Source organism: Candoia aspera, chromosome 8 (genome assembly GCF_035149785.1).
Source record: "Candoia aspera isolate rCanAsp1 chromosome 8, rCanAsp1.hap2, whole genome shotgun sequence".
Classification (NCBI taxonomy): domain Eukaryota; kingdom Metazoa; phylum Chordata; class Lepidosauria; order Squamata; family Boidae; genus Candoia; species Candoia aspera.
The window spans coordinates 77,951,463-77,972,296 of NC_086160.1; the positions used below are offsets into that span (position 1 = coordinate 77,951,463).

General features: G+C 48.4%; 1 protein-coding gene across 1 annotated transcript in view; it reads right to left on the minus strand.

Annotated features, from left to right (window-relative positions):
- The window catches only part of SFXN5 (sideroflexin 5), a 78,190-nt gene that overhangs the window by 38,282 nt on the left and 19,074 nt on the right, over positions 1-20,834 (minus strand). The window contains exons 3-6 of the mRNA XM_063309693.1: positions 17,115-17,192; positions 3,702-3,728; positions 3,022-3,076; positions 2,068-2,093 (exon numbers count right to left, since the gene is read on the minus strand). Coding sequence (XP_063165763.1) covers positions 2,068-2,093; positions 3,022-3,076; positions 3,702-3,728; positions 17,115-17,192 — 186 coding nt within the window. The remainder of the gene's footprint in view (positions 1-2,067; positions 2,094-3,021; positions 3,077-3,701; positions 3,729-17,114; positions 17,193-20,834) is intronic.

A 20,834-nucleotide genomic window follows, 5' to 3' on the forward strand; every position in this document is an offset into this window, starting at 1 on the left:
ATGCAGGCGCTCCATCTGGGCCAGCGTCTGCCAAGAACGTACAGCTTCCTTTCTCGTTCCTGGCGGAGAGGAAGACGGAAATGAACCGGGTGGGGGGCGGTCTAAAACCCCAGTAACAGATTCACCATGAAATAGTACCAAACTCCTTTGCACGTGCAAAAAGACTTCTTCCAGGGCTTGGGACAGGCAGCAAATTAAGAAACCCCCCACCCTGCCCATCGATCCCACCGGAAGCAAAGACCTGAGCTCCCTTAATGGCCCGGCACAACTGGGCTTTGCCTCAGACGGCCTCCTGCACATGGACGGGACAGGCAGAAATTCAACCAGTGTGGCTTTCCATGTTGCTGACGCACCGTGTGGGCGTGACATATGCCAGAAGTGACCCCCACCCCCCCGAACGGACAATCAGACTGGCGTTCCCAACCTGCTTTGCCAAATGCGCTGGCCCGGAATTCGGGGAGCTGCCCACCTGAACAGGGGGGATGTTGTGCTGGGCTCTTAAGCGTGCGCCAGAGCAGCCAGGCCTGTCTGCTGGTGCTGCTCTGGGAGGACCAGAACTGTGGTGACCGCTCAGCAGGGAGGCCGCCTCAATTGCCAGGTGGCTGAGGACAATCACAATCCTGAAGCTCTATCCAGCCGGCTCTTCTAAATCTCTGGGGAGGCGGCCACAATTCTCCCCCACCAAAGGCAAGACTTCCCTTCTCTGCTGGATGCAATCTGCCCTGGACCCCCACCGGCCTCCTTAGACACCCCTTCCTGCTGCATAAATGAAGACCCTTCCTTTGCCCCAAGTTCAGACTTGCTTCAGCTACAGCCCTAGAGCCTGAAACAAACACAAGGAGAGAGAAGAAGGAAGGAAGGAAGGAAGGAAGGAAGGAAGGAAGGAAGGAAGGAAGGAAGGAAGGAAGGAAGGAAGGAAGGAAGGAAGGAAGGAAGGGAGTTCCCAGCTGATACCCCCCCAACACCCCCGTCTCTTCCTTCCAGTATGCTCAGTTGAAGACTCAGACGGGGATTGAGGGAGCTGCCAATTATGTCACTACATTTCACAGATCAATTGGCATAAATGTTAAAATTAAAATGTAACATTTGAAAATCATTTTTTTCTGCTTTATGGCAAGAGGTTCCAGTTTATCATTTACAGCTTGCGAAACGGAGCTCTGCTGACAGCTCTCAGCTCCTCTGACAGGTCTGGATTTGGGCCGATTCTGGTGTCAACCTGATCGCTAACTCAAATTTCTGTTTAACTTTTTGCAAAGTTAATTACAGATTACCACCCAAATGTTAAACATAAATAAGGACACCTTTCCCCTCTTTACGCTGGGAATCATGCCATTACTTCCTTCAAGAGATCATTACAGGAAGGGCCATATGTCTCCGGCAATGTGGCCAGAACAGCTCCCCAGGCATATTCAGCCTCAGAATAACGAGAGAGAGAGAGCGCTGTGGAGAACGACAGCAGCGGGTGCCAACGCTTCTCCCTGGAAGGCAAGCAGAGGGGCTGGGGCCGTTGCAGACCCAGAGATGGACAGGACTGCCCCAAACTGGTGCCTCCCCAGCCATGCCTTGCCCACTCCTTAAAAAGTCCCAGAACCCCCACTTTTCCCCAACAAAATGGCACCCAAACATTGGCTTAATTCCACTCCTCTGCCTGCAGGTTCCTATTTCCATTCCCGTCCTATAGTGCTGCTTCCATTTGCCTTCAGCTGAGCCGAGCGTCCTGTCTTCCTGGCCCTGAACCCGCCCCAGCAGCCATGCAGACGGCAAAGGGCAGCCAGCCCGCCTTGATCGGGGCCAAGGGGTCAAAGAGAGGGAAGGGGCGCTCTGCAGCTCTGTCATTGAGGCTGACACCCCACAAGCTGCACCAAACTGCCCCAAGGGCCGGTCCATGGACTCCTTTTGGCCCCAGGGAGCAAAGCGGGTGCTCCAGTAAGAGCAAGCAGAAAGGGGCCTCCCAGGAGGGTTCTGGGTACACAGTGACCCCTTCAGCTGGAGCACCGCAAGTCAAAGCCAAAACTGCATCCCTTGTGACGAGGAAGCAGAACGGAGGGGAGGTGCTCTCATACTTACGATGGGAGTTCCGAAAGGAATGTACCCTGGAGAAAGAAGAAAGGCGTCGTTTTAGGACCGAGACACTCTCCCGCCTCCAAGGAAGGGCCACAGCCAGGGCTGCTGGGTTAGGGCCGCAAGACCCCTGACGAATGCTGGAGGGTGGCACAAAGACACCAGAAACTCTACCTCTGGGCTCCCCTCTCATGGCTGCCCAGAGTTTTGCAGCCCAGATCTGAGAGCACCCCCCTCAAATGTGTGTAAACTACAACCCCCAGAATGCCCAACACATGGGGAATTCTGGAGGCTCTAGCCGCAATGCATCTGGAAGTTGCCAGGTCAGGGGAGGAGGGTTGTTATAACTACTCTCTTAGTAACCTACAAGCGTCTGTCCACTTTACTTTCTCCCATGACAGGATTTCACGTGGGGGAACCCAGTGGCAGAGGATGAATTCACAGAAACACGACTCCTGAGTGGAGGAATCTCACGTGTGCTTGTTAACCTGCAACCAACCCAGGTCACCTGAAGGTGATGATCTGAGGCGAATCCTGGAGCTGGAAGGGACTCCTGCGGCCACCGAGTCCAGCCCTGCGCTCGGGGGGGCAGGAACCCGATTTCAAGCGTTCTGGGCAGATGGCTCTCTCTGGCCGAACAACTTCCGCCAGCCAAGGGAAGCCCACCACACCTGACCATCCTCGTCCTCTTTACCCACAGAGGTCTCTTGGTAGTTTACAATGGAATGGCGGCGCCTTGCCCCCAACGGGCAAGGAAGGGGAAGGGGCCCTCAGCTTTGGTGGCCGGTCTGAGCCTGCTATGGCCTTTCCCACTGAAACGGAGGAAGGAAAGCGTTTCTGCAGTTGAGCTGGGGGGGGGAGCGTGGGAACGGCTGGACGGAGCACCGACAGCACAGAGAAGCCACCAAGGTTTGGGAAAGACGAGTGTCTGAACCGCGGCAGATCTCCACAGGGCCATACCTGACATTCGGAAAGGCATGAAAATGGTCTCGTTCGTGTCCGGGTGGATGATGGCCTGCAAAAGAAGGAAATGCAGTGGAAGTGGGGGCAGCTACCTTGGAAATCTGCTTCTTGGCTCAGCAGGGGGGGAGATCAAAGCCAGCCCCCCTCCTCCTCAGCCATCCAGGCTGAAGTAAAGCTAACTGGGGGTGGAGTTAGAGGAGAACAAAATCTGGCCATGGGCCCAACAGCTCCTGGTGGCGTACTTCCTGCTGTCCAATGCTTACTGGGAATGCTGTGCATCTGGGTGGGTGTCTAAACTCCAAATCCCACCCCGATCCCAACCCAGGCTCCGGAACGGCTTGGGCCCCCAAAGGCAGAGCTGCTCCCAGGCAGCCCCGGCCTGCGTCTGACACGGAGCCACTGCCTTCCAAGTCCTCGTGCCGCAGAGAGGCTGACAGCAAACAGAGAAGAAAGGTTTCCCTCCCTGGGAGAAAATGCTTGCTCCCTTCCGCAGTGTCCACGGTGGCTACGTCGGGACCGAGATCGGAGCACTGCGCACAGACCCAGGCTGCCACAGGGGAGCTCTGCTTTTTCCGTCAGGGCCACGGGCAGCTTCAGGAGAAGCACCGGCAGCTGAAAGATGAGGGCGAAGGAGGCGGCCACCACCCGTCATCAAAGAGGGACTCTGAGCAGGTTACCTGTTTTATTTTCTGTGCTCTCCAAAGCTGGAAAAACAAAAGACATTGTTAAGGTTGCTGATTAAAATATGCAGCCAGGTTGCAACAGGAGTGACCCTTAGGCAAAAGGTGGGCCTTTGCATAGGGACAAGGAGATCACATCAAACGAATTCACCGTTCCCGGGTTCTGGCTGCGAGGAGGCTAAGGGAGGAGCTCTGGGCAAGTGAAAGGGGTGACCCCTGCCTCACCCCAAAACCCACAACAGGGGAGGAGGGGCTTAACTAACCCTGCCTTGCAGCAGGAGCCAGAGAGATGCTTGCAGTGGTGTCCACGTGTGTTGCCACTGACTAGATGGGGCAGTTGCAACTTTGCCTCCCTCTTGGGGCAAGAAAGGGGCTCATTCTTCCCTCCCAGGCCCTTGTTATAATGTAAGCCTAACATAAACAGGATTTCCGTGTGAGAGTCTCATTAAAAACCCAAGGATCCAAACTGGAGTAGCATTTTTGTGGTTCAGCGTCTGAGAAGGTAAACAAGGAAGCCGTAGGGAATATCCATCATTTTCAGCTTCCCAGTAAGCTCTTCTGTGTTATGGTTTCCATGCACAAGTGCCCAGATCAAGGGAACCGTTTCTGACCATGACTACAAAACTTAGTGGAATTGCAGTTCATCTTACACCATTCTCAGCTGGTTGACAAGCCCTCCCCAACCTGGTGTCCTCCTAACATGTTGGACCAACTCCTGTCATCCCAGCCAGCATGGTCATTGACGGCCTACCTGGAGGCACCAGGCTGGGCAAGGCTTAGCAGGCATCCTGCTGGCCCGTCACTGACTTCCTAAGGGCAAGAGATGGCCAGCAGGAGGGACCCTCTGAATGACCCTCTCCCCCCTGCAAAGCTCTGGGGCAGTCTCCTCCTTCCGGTCAGCCAAGCTGCAGCCTCTTCCCAAAAGTCCTCTCACAATGAGCAAACCCTGCTGGGTTCAGCCAGGTTCACTCTTGGTGTATTAGACTGTGTTTAAATTGGCTTCCAAAATACTTTTTAGCACCCAAGCTAATCAAGCAATTCCGCCCGATTGGACCTGAGGTGTGTGGCTGACTCGAGAGACATCAGGACTTGAATAGCTGGGGTGGGAAAACCAGCGAGGCGCCTGCCTACCCTCCAGCTGTGCAAATCAAAGGCTCAATCTTCCTCTTAATCACACCAAACTATGCCAAAGAGGAGCTCTGCTGGAACTAGTGGATTTACACAGACATAAAACAGCAAAAGCAACAGCAGAGTCAAGTTCTGGAAGTGTCAAGGTAATAAAAATTCAGAGCACTTAAATAACACTTTACCACTGTTAATTAATTAGTGCTCACAACATCCCCGTCGGAAGTTAGAGAAGCTTTAGGCAGCAAGGAATTATTCAGCTGCAGGTCACTAAAGGGAGCAGATCCCAAACTATCTCCTGGGGGGGGGCTTCTCACACAATTGTGTGGACTGCAGGGGGCATCTGCAGGTGAGAAAAGGTTCTTTCCAATGTTAATTAAGTCAGGAGAGGAAAGGGAACCAGATCTGGGGAGAATTGCTTGGAAAAGAACGTTTGGTGGGCGGGGTAGGGGGGAATCAGCTGCCAGCATTTGGGGGAGGTGGAAGAGGGGCCCTCTACGCCTCCCCTGGGGAGTGGGTAAGTTTCTCAAGGAGCCCTGGACTCAAAGGAGGAGAGCCGTCTTAGTCCATGGTTGCAAATAATCAGGAGTCTGGTAGCCCCCTTTTTGACAAACACATTTGAGGCAAAGGCAGAAGCTTTTGCCAACCACAGCTCCTTCCATCTCTGCCTCCGCCTCTTCATTTGTACCCAGGGCAAAGGAATGCACAGGAGTTCAAAAGCGTGGTGGGTCTGGTTGTTTATGAAGAAAGGCAGAGAATCAGTGAAGGATATGGGGATGGCGAGAGATGCTGGATATGAGGCAGGCCGGTGTTTGGGGGTATCAAGAAGGAATCTTGGGGAAGAATGGATATTCCAGAAGGAAAGGAAAGGTGTGAAAGTAGACCGGTTGCAGGAAGAGGACGTACGAATCCTGGAAAAGAAGTGTCAGAAAATAGGCTGCTCTTCCAACAACAGGAATGGAAAGTGTGCATCAGGAAAGACAAGGGAGCTGAAAAAGTGCTACCAGGCTCCTCCTGGCTTATTGCCCCCACAGACTAATGCAGGTCTCTTACAACGTTTAAATTGCTATCTGAAACAAGCAGACCTTATCGCCGTTTCTGACATATATTGTGGCCTTTTTGTTCATAATTAAACCTCTACCTCACTCCCCTGCCTGTATTCATCAACTCCATTCTATCAGATAAGACCTCTTTGTTGTATCTATTACATTCTTTCCCTTGCTTTCACAGATACCCTCCCTCCCTCCCTCCCTCCCTCCCTCCTTCCTCTCTCTCTCTCTCTCATCTCTCATTTCATGTACTTGTTTGATCTCTTTCCCGATCACTGCTCTCACATTCCAGGTCACAGTCTTGCAGATACCACGTTCATCACCCATGGATCTTGACCTCCACCACCTTTTCACAGAATACTTTTCTAAGCTAGAGAAGATGTGGATGAGGGCACAAGGGTTAGTCAGCCATAGGCAGCCATCCCCGCTAATATTGGCAGTGGTCAGTTTGGCCACATTTTGGCCAGTTTGTCCCAAGTACAACCAAAGCCTGGTTTTACTCTAAACCCACTCTAAACCCATTATCATGTTCATCGTTCCAATGTTACCGCTGCATCTTAACGTTTTGCATGTCATTTGGCTGATGCGTGTTTCGGTTGGGAGGGGAGGAGGATTCCATCTCGTGAGATTGTTATCTGTTTGCAGCCGGATTGGAATGTGTTTGGGTTATCTCGTGTGTTCAAGGTTCCTTTCCCAGGACATCAGCAGAAACGGTTACCAGCACCTGGGGGGGGGGGAGTTTGCAACGGCAGGGCGAGGGGAGGGATTACGTTTGTGCCGAGGGTTTTTAGTTTGTATTTGGCGTGCTTTTGCTCATTCTCAGCTTTCTCTGTATTTGCATACTATTCTTTAATAAATCAGATATCATTAAGTTCCTGCTTGTGAGTCTGAGTCTGTTAGGGTAGGCAATCCTTACACTCATGCTATTCTATGCCGCTTAGGATCTCTGAACTGGAGGACGCCTTGCAGGCCAGCATAATGCTCGTTGCTTGCACCCCACCAATGTGGCACTCTGTGCGGTTTACCGATACTCCGGATGTCCCCACATTAGCCTTACTTGGGTTTCACGAAAGACAAACTTTCATTTTTACTGGTTTAACATCAGTTCAAATACTCAACATTTTCTTTTAACATTTGATCGGAACAGTTATGTTACTTCACTTAATCAGACATTTGCTTTTCAAACACTTACATTTATCCAGAACAGAACAGACGGACTAGCTCCCAAACCAGGGAGCGCTGCTGAGGAGGGTGGATGGGTAAAATCAAGGGTAGTGTTTATTTAAAAAATCTCCAAAAGAAATTCAGGATGTCATTCATTTAAATTAATTTTGCTATTTATACTTTTTCACATATTTCTTAAACAAAGGTGAAAATCTGATCACTAAAATGTGTTCATGCTTGTCACTGTCATTGTTTAGAAAGCTTGTATTAATTTAGGACATAATAATTAATTGCAGCTAATCACAAATATAACAGCTTATTTTGAATGATAAGTAAATCACATGCACAAACGCAGTAGCACATTTTATTAAATGTTAAAATGTTAGATGACTGAATGTTAGATTTTATATTTTCAGTTCCTAGCTGAAGGTTGTTCTCAAAACTCTTTAAAATGTTATCTGTAACAGTTTTTTAAAATATGAGCAATATAATCTTCAGTCCCACCAAACTAAAATATGCATTTTCCTGATTTACCAATTCCTGGATGACTGCTTAGTGTTCAGTGAATAGCCAAACAGTTGCCAGCTATGAAAACTTAGCTTAGCAGCTGAAGAAATTGTGGTGGAAGGTTCTTTACCACTAATTTTCCAAAGGTGCAGGGAGTGACATGTTCAAAATATCAGTAATCAGCATTCTTTAAACCATTCTCTCTCAGCCCTGAAATTTATTTTGGACCTATAATCTGAAAATAATAATAATAATAATAATAATAATAATAATAATAATAATAATAATGACATAGTCACTGAAAGGAAGAAAGTCTGGTTCCTTGGTGTTGCTATACTGAGTGATGCTAGGATTGAGGAAAAGCAATCCGAAAAAATACAAAATACCAGGACTTGCAGATCAAAGTTGAACACTTATGGAAAAAGAAATCTGCTGTTACACCAATCAGTGTGATTGGAGCCCCTGGAGCAATACCTAAAGGACTCCCTCGATATCAGGAAATATTGAATTCCTGACCTGAACACCCTAATTCTATAACATTTTATAAATTTAATAATAATTTTGACAAAAAAAAAACCCTGCTTGGAACTGCTTATATCCTCAGATGCTACCTTAATAATTCTTAGGCACTTGGTTAGGACTTGAATTATTAAGTTTTCACCAGTCTTTGACTGTGAATCTATAATAATGATAATGATAATGGACCCCCTCTGCCCAAAAAAGCTAAGTTTTTAACTTGATTTTACAAAATAAGCACCTGTTTAAGTTTTGAAAATCAGATTAAGGGGGAAAAAGTCCATCCACTTGGCTGTTGGACATTCACTTCTTCTTTCCACCTTTCCCAGCACTGACTTCTCAAAGGAGCTGGGTCTTTGCATCATGTGTTCAAAATATGATAATTTGAGCGTGGCCATTTGTGCCTCAAGTGAGAACTCTGGATTGATGTGTTCAATTATCATTTGTTTCTTTTCTTGGTACCCATGGCCTTCTTAAGAGTCTTCTCCGACACCAAAGTTCAAAAGCATCAATACTCTTTCCATCCTGCTTCTTCAAAGTCCAACTCTCACTTCCATAGAACACCACAGGGAAAATAATTGCTAGCATGATTCTGATCTTTGTAGGTAGAGTCGCATCATAACATTTGAATATTGTTTTTCAAGGCCTTTGTTGCTACTTTACCAGGTGGCAGTCTGGGGTATATTTCTTGCCTGCTCGATCCTTTACCGTTGACAGTCAGTCCTAAAAGGCAGAAGCTCTCCACCACTTCTATATCTCCATTGTCAGTTCTAAGGCTGCTTGCTGAACCTGTTGCCATTACTTCATATTTAATTTTAGTCCCATTTTTTCACTGTGCCCTTTGACTGTTCGTACTAGGGCTTGCAGACCCTTTGCATTTTCAGCTGTCAGGGTAGTGTCATCAGCACAGTGCAGGTGATTGATGTTTCTTCCTCCAATTTTAAAACCACATTCAGCTTCTTCCAGTCCAGCTTCCCTTAATATATATATTCAACATATAGGCTGAATAAATGAGGAGAAAGTATACAGCTTTATCTCTGCCAGCCTGGACCCAGTCAGTTTTGCCATGTTCTGTCCTGACAGTGGCTTCCTGGTTTGTGTTTGGGTTCCACATGAGGGCCATGAGATCTTGTAGGATTCCCATTTTCTAAGCACACTCCACAGTGTGACATGATCAACACGATCAGAGGCCTTGACCTTTTCAACGGTCCAGCGTGCATCAGCAATAAAGTCTCATGTTCCGTGGCCTTCTCTAATGCTATCTTGAACATCTGGCACCTCCTTTTCCATGTAGGGCTCTAATCTGTGTTGGACGATCCGAGGCATTATTTTGCTGGCATGTGAAATGAAATATATCGTACCACAGTTGGCACACTCTGTCAAGTCTCCTTTTTTTGGTTTTGGAACGCAGCTTGACCTCTTCCACTCTTTTGGCCACTGAGTCATTCTTCAGGTCTGCAGGCATAGTTTGGCCAGACCCTTCACTGATCCTTCTTCTGTTGCTTGCCATCTCTCTTGCTTATTCCATCGGTTCATGTAGCCTTCCCACATGGCAACGACTGGAGTGCTGGTGTAACTTCATCTCCTAGCACTGGAGGTTCCTGCAGGCAGGGAATAGCGGTAGCCCTTCAGTATACGCCTTCCATCTTGGTTTGACCTTCCCTGCATCGGTTACTGCCTGTCCGCTGGGGTCCCTTAACACACCACTCTGAGGTTGGGGCCCCCTTCGGAGTCTGGAGACCTTTCGGAAGGCTTTCCTGTACCGCTTTCCATCTTTTGTGTCTTCAGAGGTGGTGTTGTACGGCTGCTTCGAGTCTCCCCCAACAGCCCCTCGCTGCAATTTTCAATTCCTCCCTGACATCTTTGGCTTCTCCTCCTGGCAACTTCCACTCTTTGCTTCTTTCTCTTTCTTGGTCTTTGGGAGCTTCTTCTCACATTCGTCCATTGCAACTTCTTTTATTTCATTCCACAGCTTCTCCAGTTCCCTATCAGAGAGAATCAGGACTGGTGATTCCTGCCGTTTTCCTCGAAAACGGTAGGTGTGAGCTCAAGACCATACCCATGGGAACTGGTTGGCTGACTCGGAGCTTGCCCATGAGCAGTTCGTGATCCGTCCCACAGCCAGCACCCGGCCACGCCTTTGCTGCTCTAACCAGGCTCCTCCACCTCCTCGCTGACACTGTTACAGGCAGCGTGATTTCTGTGTGCTCCATCTAGCGATGCCCGTGGACATAGGCGCTGTTTGAAGACTGGGCGAGCAATGAAGAAATCATTGGACTGGCGGAACTTGATAAGCCATTCTCCTGCTTCGTTTCTGTTTCCTAGCCCAGCTGGTTCAACGACATTTCCTCCTGGGTATTTCCAACTTTGGCAGCCCTGCCTCCAACCACAAGCAGCACATCTTGCTTGCATGTTCTGTCAATTTCAGATTGAACTTGACCCTAAACTCATCAACCTCCTCTTCCTCTGCATCGCTGGTTGAAGCATAAACTTGAAGGATCATAGCATTAAAGGATGGTTCACAAAGTCTAATTGATATTATTTAGTCACTGACTGCGTTGTAGCCAATTATTGTCTGTCACATCCTTCTTGACTATGATAGCTACACCATTTCTTCTTTGTTTTTCATGTTCTGAGTGGTAAACAGCATGATTTTCTGACTCAGAGTGTTCAATTGCAGTCCATCTCAATTCGCTGATGCCTAAGATGTCAATCTGAGGTCATTTCATCTTCCACTGTGTTGAGCTTTCCTGTGTTCATGCTTCTTACTTTCCACGTTCCACTGTAATTCTGTCTTTTCAGCATTGGATTTTCTTTTCCTGCATGGCAACATCAGCAACTACATGTCCCGAAGGCTTTAATCTACCCACCTCATAAACACCATTAGTGCTCCGAAAGATCCTCAGCGCTTCCTCAGTAGCATGTTGAGTGCCACTGGACCTCAGGGGCCCATCATCCTGCACTACATCGTCAGTTGTTTTATATTTTCTATCCATGTGGTTTCTTGGTAAAAATACAGGAGTGGTTTACCATTGTCTTCTCCCACCCAGTATGAATTGATCCCTTTGCCATTGTCACTAAACTGATCATCTGCCTCCGGCATCTGCCTCTATCACTGCTGCCCAATATAGGCGCCTGCTGGCTTTAGCTGGGTAGCTGGGATGACCTTCACGCCTTGGGTGACCCTGCTGGGAATGTATACTCCAGGCACACACTCCCAACATTCTTCGCTCATCCGTCCCAGGAACTTGTACACACGTACACATGCCCCCTGCCACAATGAGCCAGCACAGTCGCACTTGAGAGAGAACAGTTCTCAACTTCTCTTGAGGTCAACTGTGTTTGAGGTCTTGGTTAATGAAGTCATCCGTGGTGATCTGACAAATCTGTTGAGCAAAGGGCCTCTTCTATTCTTTCCTTCAAAATCTTTCAGTTTGCAACAGGCATTGGTCCCCAGGAGCTCACTCCCCATCTGGACATCCCAGGATGGTAAGTTAGAGCTTGCTAATTCCTGAGACTCCCTTTAACGGGCTACAGAGGACAGTACAGTCTAAATCATTTTCTTTACTTATTTACTTAGATTTAGGCTGAGTTCTTGGTGCTCCCTGAGCCTGATTGTTTTCCTGCAGATTTCATGGCCAGACTAGGCAACATCTTCAGTGTGAACAGGGAGAGGGCCTTGCTCTCAGTTTATCTACAGTGGCTTGCCCTGCTTGTGTTGACCCCCACCAACACAAGCAGCCCAAGCCACAGTACATAAGCAGAGAGCAAGGCCCTCTCCCTCTTCGCACTGAAGATGTTGCCTAGTCTGGCCATGAAAAGTCTGTAAGAAAACAACCAGGCTCAGGGAGCACCCAGGACTCCACAGTTCAATCCTGAGCTACGAATATTCACTTTGATTAGATTTAGGTGCTGCCCTACTCCAGGACATCTTCTTCCCATCCTAATGCAGGGAGCAGAGGCCACGTGATACACCCGGAGCCACGGGAGTGGGCATGCTGCTTGATTTTTGATTTTTTGTTTCTATCAGTTGCTCTTACCCGCATTAGGCCCAGTTTTTAAATTTTCTGCTCAGCTTATCACTTGTTTTGTTCAGCCAATACAGGGTATTGTTTCCTGCCTACTGTATTAAGCAGAGACATCAGCATGATGTCTGGAATTGACCATTAGCACTCAGAAGTTGCATCCCAGCCATGAAGACAGCCCAGGCAGTGCTGGCGTCATCCTTCCAGGGACAGCCCACACATTGCGGAGAAACCTTGGCCGCCGCCACGCACAGCCTGCTCCCATCCTCAGCAGAACACAAGGAGGAACATGATTAGCAACCTTCAGCAGAAGAATGGGTAACACCCTTCCAAGGCAAGCTGTTCCCTGGACACTCATGGCTTGTTGCTGGGCTGCTTGTGGTGTTTTTACATTTGTTTTTGCAGTGTAGAAAAAGAATAAATGCACAAGGCCAATCATGGTACCTGGTCCTGCAACTTCAAACCACAACTGGTCTATGTCAAGGACTGTTCCACCATATACTCAAGCCAAGGGCTGTCAGGTTAAGAGCCAGCCCCAAGTATTCTCAGCAACAGCTGAAACAGGATCTAAAGCAAGGAGCAACATGGAAGAGCTAGTACCTGGCCCAGATGAATCTCCATCTGATGCCTGCAGGAAGAACTCAGTGCAGCAATCAGGAGAGCAGCTCATCTGTAGCATCTCATGCCAGGAGACTTCAGGAGAACATGGGAACAACGATCAAATCAGAAGAATGCCCCATGTTCAGCCATAAAAATCACAACTGCTCCTTTCTGGGAATTTTGGCTAATCTCAGCCAGCAAGCCCACATGAAGAAAGAGGGATCAGAAGAGATGACAGGACTCAAGCCCCTTATCTTAGACCCTGATCTTAGATCTTAAACCTTCTCAAGCAACCAGAAAAATCATGGCAATCTGAGTTTATAACTCAGGGCAGGGACTTCTGGGGCAGGTATGGCAAGCTGAAGGCTGCGAAAGCAAAGCCGATGAACGTTGCAAAGACCAAGGAACTGGTGAGCAGACTGGTTTCTCAGAACCTCTCCTGATAAGGAGTGGACAGAAGATCACCCACATGTGCTCCGGATGGCTGCTCCTCACAGGGAGACCGCAGGACAGCGGGTTTCTGTGGGTTTGAGCACCGGGAGATGACGGGATCAGCCATCTTGCTCACAACACCGGTGGGGACTTTTAAAGGACACCAAGTTCGCTAACCTCACTTTCCAATCACTTTCGGAAATTGCTCATTAACTACTTCTAAGCTATTAGAGACCTTTGGACTGGCAAGTTTGAAAACGCCGGGTAAGTCTACCTTCAATCCTGGATGAAAGAAAATTTTAATCATAAGCTTAAGAATTTAACGATTCTGAAATAAACAGCAAAAAACTAAATAAGATTTTGATCTTAGAAAGCTATAAACAGACTAAGGATCCAGATAAAGCTGGAATATTGAAACATTTACAATAAGATTTTGGAATTAATTATAAAGAACAAACAGCTTCTCTTGGGAAATAGGTTTTGTTTTGGTTTTTACAAGACAAAACAAAATAAGCAATTTCATGATTTCAAAAACTGGACACTAGACTGGACTAAAGTTTTTAGGTAGAGGAAAGATTTACAAGCCTGTAAAATGTTACAAAATGTTATAACAATAAAAATACTGAAGGAAACTTTTGAAAAATGGAATCAGAAAATAGCCACAGTATCAACAGTGTCAGTAATGATGCCTGTTTCTGTGGATAGACTATGTCCAAAAGATGTTATTGAAGAAATGACAGATGTAGAACAAATTTTATTTGACAAGATAGAGATGCTATCAAAAGTGGATTTACAACTGACAGGCCAAGAGAATGATTTAGAAAGGGATGTTTCACTGAATCTACAAAAGAAACTGGCCGAGGTTTTAAAATTTAAAAACGAAATACAAATGACAAACCAAGAAAGTGACCTGGATCATTTTTTCCTACTGGATTTACAAAAGAGACTTGTTAAAGCCTTGAAGAACTCTGTGCAATGGGACAAAGGAGAAATGAAGATAAATCAAATCCTACAATGATATTTGAATGAACTAAAGGTTCAGACTTTTAAAAGTAAAAGGAAGGAATATAAAGTTGGGTTATTTGATCAAGGTTAAAACAAAATATATTGTTACTGTGGGCAACCCTTTACATGTTTTCTGCTGACACCAGGACTGAAAAGATGATGTTTTATGGATTTGCCTACAGATGAAGGATGGGATATGGGATGAAGAGATCATTGGTTGTAGCCTTAGAGGGGGTGAAGAGTCACCAAATTTGTTTATACTTGTGATGAAGGCTGGAAGTCACTTCTTTATATATTTCTTTTCTCTTTCTTTATTATATTATTTTCTCTTTCCTTTTTTCTTTTCTCTTGCACTTTTTACTTCTTTCTATTCTCTTTTCTTTCTTTAAATTTAGTTTGTATTAGATCCTACTATTATAATCAAAATTCTTAATAAAAAATAAATATGAAAAGTTTATAACTCAGAGTAGGGGAAAGTGGAAGATGGATCAGTCCAGAGAAGGTTGGGATTCTCAACACAATCATGCAGAGCATCCGGGTGGAACATCTTTGCAAAGAGAGCAGGTGGTACTTTGGCTGGCACACTTTACTTCTAGACTCTTCACACATCTCAAGAGACTAGTACTGGTGTCAAAGGGGAGGGCACACATTCTCGCCTACTTCATGAGCTTCTGGGGAGGGGCGTCTGGTTGGCCACCAATAAAAGGAGGATGAGGGGTTAGACAAGTCTCCATTCCCACCTAGCACAGCTCTTGCCAATTCCTAACTCATGTATTAAAGCCATGCACAGTATGCACAGGTCCTTGGGAGAGGCTGTCAATGAGCATCACTTGTCCTGCTCTGGTTGGGAAATCAAAAATAAAGAAGAGACTCCAAAATGCCTTCTCCGCTGCCAAGGTCTAATCCACCTGGCATTTAGGCACTGAGAGGCCACCACCAGATGGGAACAAACCAAACCAACATCAGGAGCTAATGTTCCAAGGAGCCAAATACACTTCATGGTAGCTTTGTGAACGCATTTGGGGACACAATCTTTTCCACACATCAGATGAATTGTTCTGGTGGCAGTGACTATTTGTGGGAATGACGGTCCCTGTTGCCTTCTTCTCCCAAAACAGCACCCCTCCTCTGAAGCTTTAACCTGTTCCCTGGGTAGATCATACATTACTATTTTTATTAATATTATGGATGTATGGTGAAACCTCCTTGGAACCACTCTTGATTCCTGGGGTGGCTTCTTGCCATGTCCTCAACTTCCCAGGCCAGCTGACAGCTCTAGCAGTTCCTGGTGGTCTCCCGTCCAACTACTAACCAGGCCTGACCCTGTTTAACTTCTGAGCCTAGGCTTGTCGGCCACATGTGAGAAAAGCAAAGGACATCAATTATCCCTCACCAAGGAAGGTACGGAGACGTCATGCAGAGAAACAGCTCTGAAGGAAGGAAGAGGGATGTGCACCACACAGCTGTTGTGCAAGTAGTTCCAAGCACACGAGGTGGCAGGCCGAGGACAGAATCTCTGGAGGGAGCAAGGACGTTTTGGACTTCTCAGTGGAGGGCTGGAACCTCTGGTGGAGAGATACAGAAGGGACCAAGGGCTACCAGGGCAGCCCCCAGATTCAATGCAATGCTGAACTGCCATCCTGAGGACTCACCAAGGTGGCACCAAATTCCACAGGATCTAAATGGAAAATTAATTGTTTTGGATTCCACATACTGACTCTTACTGTGTTTTATTTGGGGGAGATTTTGGAATTCATTTTTAATCCTGCTGGAATCTGAATCCCAGGGAGGGTTTGCCAGAACCTTCCTGCAATTTGCTCCCTCCAAGACGGAAGAAGGTGCTCCTTGCAGAGGGAGGGGCCTTAGACATTCTCACATGAGCATAAAGAGTATTTTGTGCCCTCCCTCCAAAATCCTCTGTAACCCTTGGATCTCCAGACTGGCACACTCCAGATGTGTGGGTTACAGCTCGGTAACTGCCATCCAATGCTCAAAGAGGCCAGATGGGGAAAAACTAGCCAGGGTGGACATTCACAAAGACAATGTAACATCAGCTCCAGAAATGAGGCCAGGACTCAGAATGCAGGAACTGCACAGATAAACAATTGTGTTCCCCAACAACTATACAAGAAGGATCACTCTGTGGGGCTTTGTCTGTGCCAAGTTGGCTCACATGCCTGGACACAACTCTCTAGTTCCCTCTATTTTCCACAGGAGGAATGCTGGGTAGGACTTCCTCCATATCCACCTGCCAGACTTGGGGAAAAGCTGTCCTGCCCCACAAGCCCCCAGGACATGAGGGGGCTGACCCTGGAGGGGACAGGTCAGAGCAAAGCAAAACTTGGCAGAATCTCAAATGTTCCAGAATTCTGCATCTGCCAATCAGATTCTGAATCTGAAATCTCTATTCCAGAATTCAGAACTCAAGTGCTTTAGATCTCTTGGCATCTTTTGATTGCTTTGATTTTGGCATCTGTGAAATATGGAATCTCATCAGCTGTCAAACACTGCCAAAACATTAAATGCCACTGCATGTCAACTATTAAATAATGCCAAATATGGAATTTAAAATATCAAACACTCAAGCCCAGGATCAATGAACATCAAATGGAAATACTCGAAAAACACCTGGCAAATATTTGGTGGCTCTGCTGGGAGCATTCCCTAATGGAGAGCCTTGCTTTGGGCCCCACCAACCCAAGCCTTTTTGATCTACCAAGAGAGCATCCTTCCCACAAAGGCAGCATCCTCCTTTGCAGTACTCCCCAAACCTCACACCCCTGCCACTCTTGAGAAGAGACCGCCGGTGACCGCTCCGTGGCAGTGTGGCAGGGGCAGGGGCTACTGGGACACAGGGCAGAAAGGGGCGTGGCTGATGAACACCTGGCCCCATGTAAGCATGGCTACCTAACATCTGGCCCGAAACTACACCGGTAGGCCTGTAGCTGTCATACAGGAAATGGTCAAGATTAATTAACTCCAATCACCTCTTTGTTGGTGGTTCCTGGTGGCAGAGACCCATGTTTGTAATCTTCCAGCAACTGGACTGCTTCCTTGAGACGACTCTGCAAAGAGACAACAAGCATCATCACTGTCCTTGGTGAAGGAAAGACATCCTGAAAATGCGAGGCAGGATCGCGGGATGTGCAAAAGGCCCTGATGGCTGAGATCTCTGGGCTTCCCATGAGAAGTTGTCTCTTGGAGTCCCAGCTTCTGGGCAATGTTCTCGGCTGGCAGGTCACAAGAGAGGGGAGGCCGGGGGCTCTGCTTGGCTCCAAGGGCTGCAGGTGGAGCAGGGGTGCCCACTGCATAAGAGGCCTGACCCTTGGGGGAGAGGGGGCACCAAGCGACTTCTGGCAAGGCTTGAAGCCATTGACCCATGGCCCAGAGCTCAGCAAGGCATTTCCTGAACTTCTCTTTTTTCAAGGAAGCCGGGTCTGTCTTGCTAGAAAGACCAACCAGCTGGCCATGGCCAGCCATAAATTATTGATGGGTTGTCTAAAGGGCCACTTCTTTTTGCAGACCTCTGCCCCTTGCTCAGGTCACTCAACCGTCAGATGTGCAGATCCTGGCGGCATCCTTCTGGGAGTGGCCAGATTTCAGAACCCCTTGGAGGAGATCCCCTTCCATGTAAAAGGCAGTCCACATCAACATCCCCCTTTCTTTCATGGCCCCAAAGCTGCCCCTCCCGTCCTGTTCTGCTGAACAAAGAGATGTTTCAGCATTGCCTGGAAACAGACAGTCCAGCCAGGGCACTCCTGTAATTCTTCAAATGGCTGAAGAGAAACACAGAACCACAGCTGACCAGAGGAAGCAAGCAGAACCCTAAAAATCCAGAATCTAACTGAGCCAGGAAAGCTCAGTTAGACTGTTGGGCCAATACAAGCTCCTGGACAAATCTTCAAGAAGTGTCCTTCAGTCCTTAAATACATTTGTCTTTCAGGAAACAGAAGGCACATACCCTAAATCACCCCAGACCTACAGAAATCTTCCAGGCCATGGGATCTTCCCAACAGGAAGGAGGAACAAATTAAGGCATACCCTCTCCTCCGTACTTCAAATCAAGATGCTGTACCTCAAGCAGAGATCTAGCAGGGCAGCCATAGCAGGAGAGCAGAGGAATGGCTGAAGCACCAGGCGGGCGGAGATCTTGATGGCTATTCTATCTACAGAGGGAGTGCATGCAGCTGTCTGTGAACAGAACTAGACTGCGTAAAGTGATTGCTGCTAAAAGTTACTACTACTAGGAGCGTGTGTAGTGTCTCATCGGACTACCTTCCTCAGCAGGGCATCCTACAGATTTCTTGGGACTAGGACCCAGCTGAGGATGGTGGAACTGTAGCCGAAGGACCATGCGGGAGACCAGGCTGGGGAAACAGCCCATCCCTACCAAAAGCCTGACAAACAGCAGGAGACGAAGGCAGTGTGGTGGGAGACAGTGGGGAGGAATGGAGAAATCTGGCAGACCCAGGGAAGGGCAGCATCCAATGCCGGACCGCTGCACACGTGACAAGGGGGGTCCCTACACCACCTCGTAAGCTGGACTTTACCCAAAGCTCAGCCAAAGTCAGCATCCTGAACTGCAGCAAGGGTCCCTAAGGCAGGTCACATCCAGCTGTGCAAATGCATTCAACCAGGGAGCAACGGAATAACATCACGAGGCAGAGCGTGGCCGGGTGATCCGAGATCTAGAGAAGGAAAGCGGACTCCCTCCCAGTTCAAGAACTAACCTCCTTCTAGTGCCAGTCATGCCATCCCCAGAGCCAGGCAAGTGAATGGTTACCAAGCAGCCAAGGAAATGACCCAATTTCATGTGAAAAAGACAACCAAGCCAGAATGCTCTGCTTGGCATTCCGGGGACCATTTCTCCTCATTATGAGAATGTTTTTGGACCCCCAAATTGCCTAACACCGGCGCTTCTCTGCAGCCCGTCTATGTGGAACACTCTGCTCCTCTGAATGAAGACTCAGAAAATACATCAGTGAATGGTCTTGTGTTCTATTTTCTCTTGGGAAGAAATCTCGGCATTAGAATAACAACCTTGGCCAAAGCCCATCTTGTTTCCTGGGAGAAATGCCCCAGACAAGCACAAAACATCAATTCTTGCCTGAGATGCTCGTGGGCATCTTTTCACCCTTGTTCTCCTGGGCTGAGAGGAAAGCCTGCTCTGAGGGAACCCGGGGAAGACGGGGGGCCCAAGCAAGGAGAGCTCTCTGCACGGTGGCCTGGGCGCAAGCAGAGACTCACACGGCCAGGAGGAGCAGCCCCCCCCCCCCCAATCTTGAGACCTGGTCCAGGGAGCAGCAAAACAGGAATGAGCCTGGCCCGGCCTGTCCACTTCCTTGGTCCCCTTCCTTCCATTGCTGCTGCTCCCTGGCTGCCAGCCTTTGTAACAGAAGACGGACAGAGGGATGGCCAGGCTTCTGTCTCACCTGTCCTCCAGGTGAAAGTCGTAGCATTCCTCCTCCAACCCCCCCCCCCCCCGCAATAGCACTCCTGTGCGGTGCATGGGGCTGAGAGAGAAGGCTGGCCCCGAACCACCAAGGGGGCTTCAGTGGCTGCAGAGGACTTGAACCTGGTTCTCCCTACTACCGGCCCAACAACTGAAGCTGTGCCCAGAGGGCATTGGGAAGACGGCTGCCCCAGGGTATCGGATCAACGGTCAGTCCTGCGCTGCACCGATGGCCAAAGAGGGCACTCACTGACCCACCCCATTCATTTGCCCTCAGCTGGGGAGAGAAGCACACCCCCATTCCCACAACAGCAGAGAGCTCATCAACAGGCGTACTGAGACCCAGCTTGAGGTCCTATCAGCTGAGGCTGGGCATATGAAATGGGACGGGATTTCATAAAACCATCAACTGTTCTTTTGCCTCAAAGGAAAGGCGACTTTTGGTGATTCTATATTAGAAAAATAAAAAAAAAGACAGGAGGAGCACAAAGATCATCAGCCGGTGGCTTTGGGAATTTCTTTCTCACTGAATCAGAAATGAGCAAGTGACAGCGGGTTCGGTCTCTGCCACAAACAATGCCCTTCCCACCTCAGACGCTGCTGATAAATCTATGGAAAAGGAACAAGGAACTGCCCTCTGCCATTTCTGCTTCCCTTTGATCCAGTTGGGAGGGCTGTTCATCGTTTGCAAAGCACCAGAGGAGGAGATTCACTGCCTTGTTCTGCAACCTCGACCCTCACCAGCGATATTCTTCCAGCAACATCATGCCGACTCTTCTGTGCTGTAAAGCAGAGCTTTCCTACATAGCTCTGGCTTGGAAAGTGCCATCCCAAGAGGAAGGAGACACTGCACAGCAAGGACCGTTTTGTTGGCCAGCCATTCTGTGCATGTTGTGGCCCCCAAATGCAGGAGGGGCCTCCCATAAGGGAACTCCGTAGAAGGGAAGCTCCCCACAGTTGTAGGGGGGCAGCCCCTCTAGGGAGGAGCAGCATGGGCAAGGCAGGAAAAGGGACAACTGCTGGCAACCCCAGGGAGGAGGGTGGTTTTGCCTGTCCTGCCAGTGGGCACAAGTCGGCCACAGTGGAAACAAAGGGCCTGATGAGAGAGGGCCACCCTGATCCGACCCCTTCTCTTTGGAGAAGGAATAACCCACAGAACAGAACTACCAACAGGCGGGAACCACAGCTTGAAGGGCATCAGGGAAGAAGCGGGCCCTTCAAAACTCTGCCAGCGACTTCAGCCACTTCCTGCTTT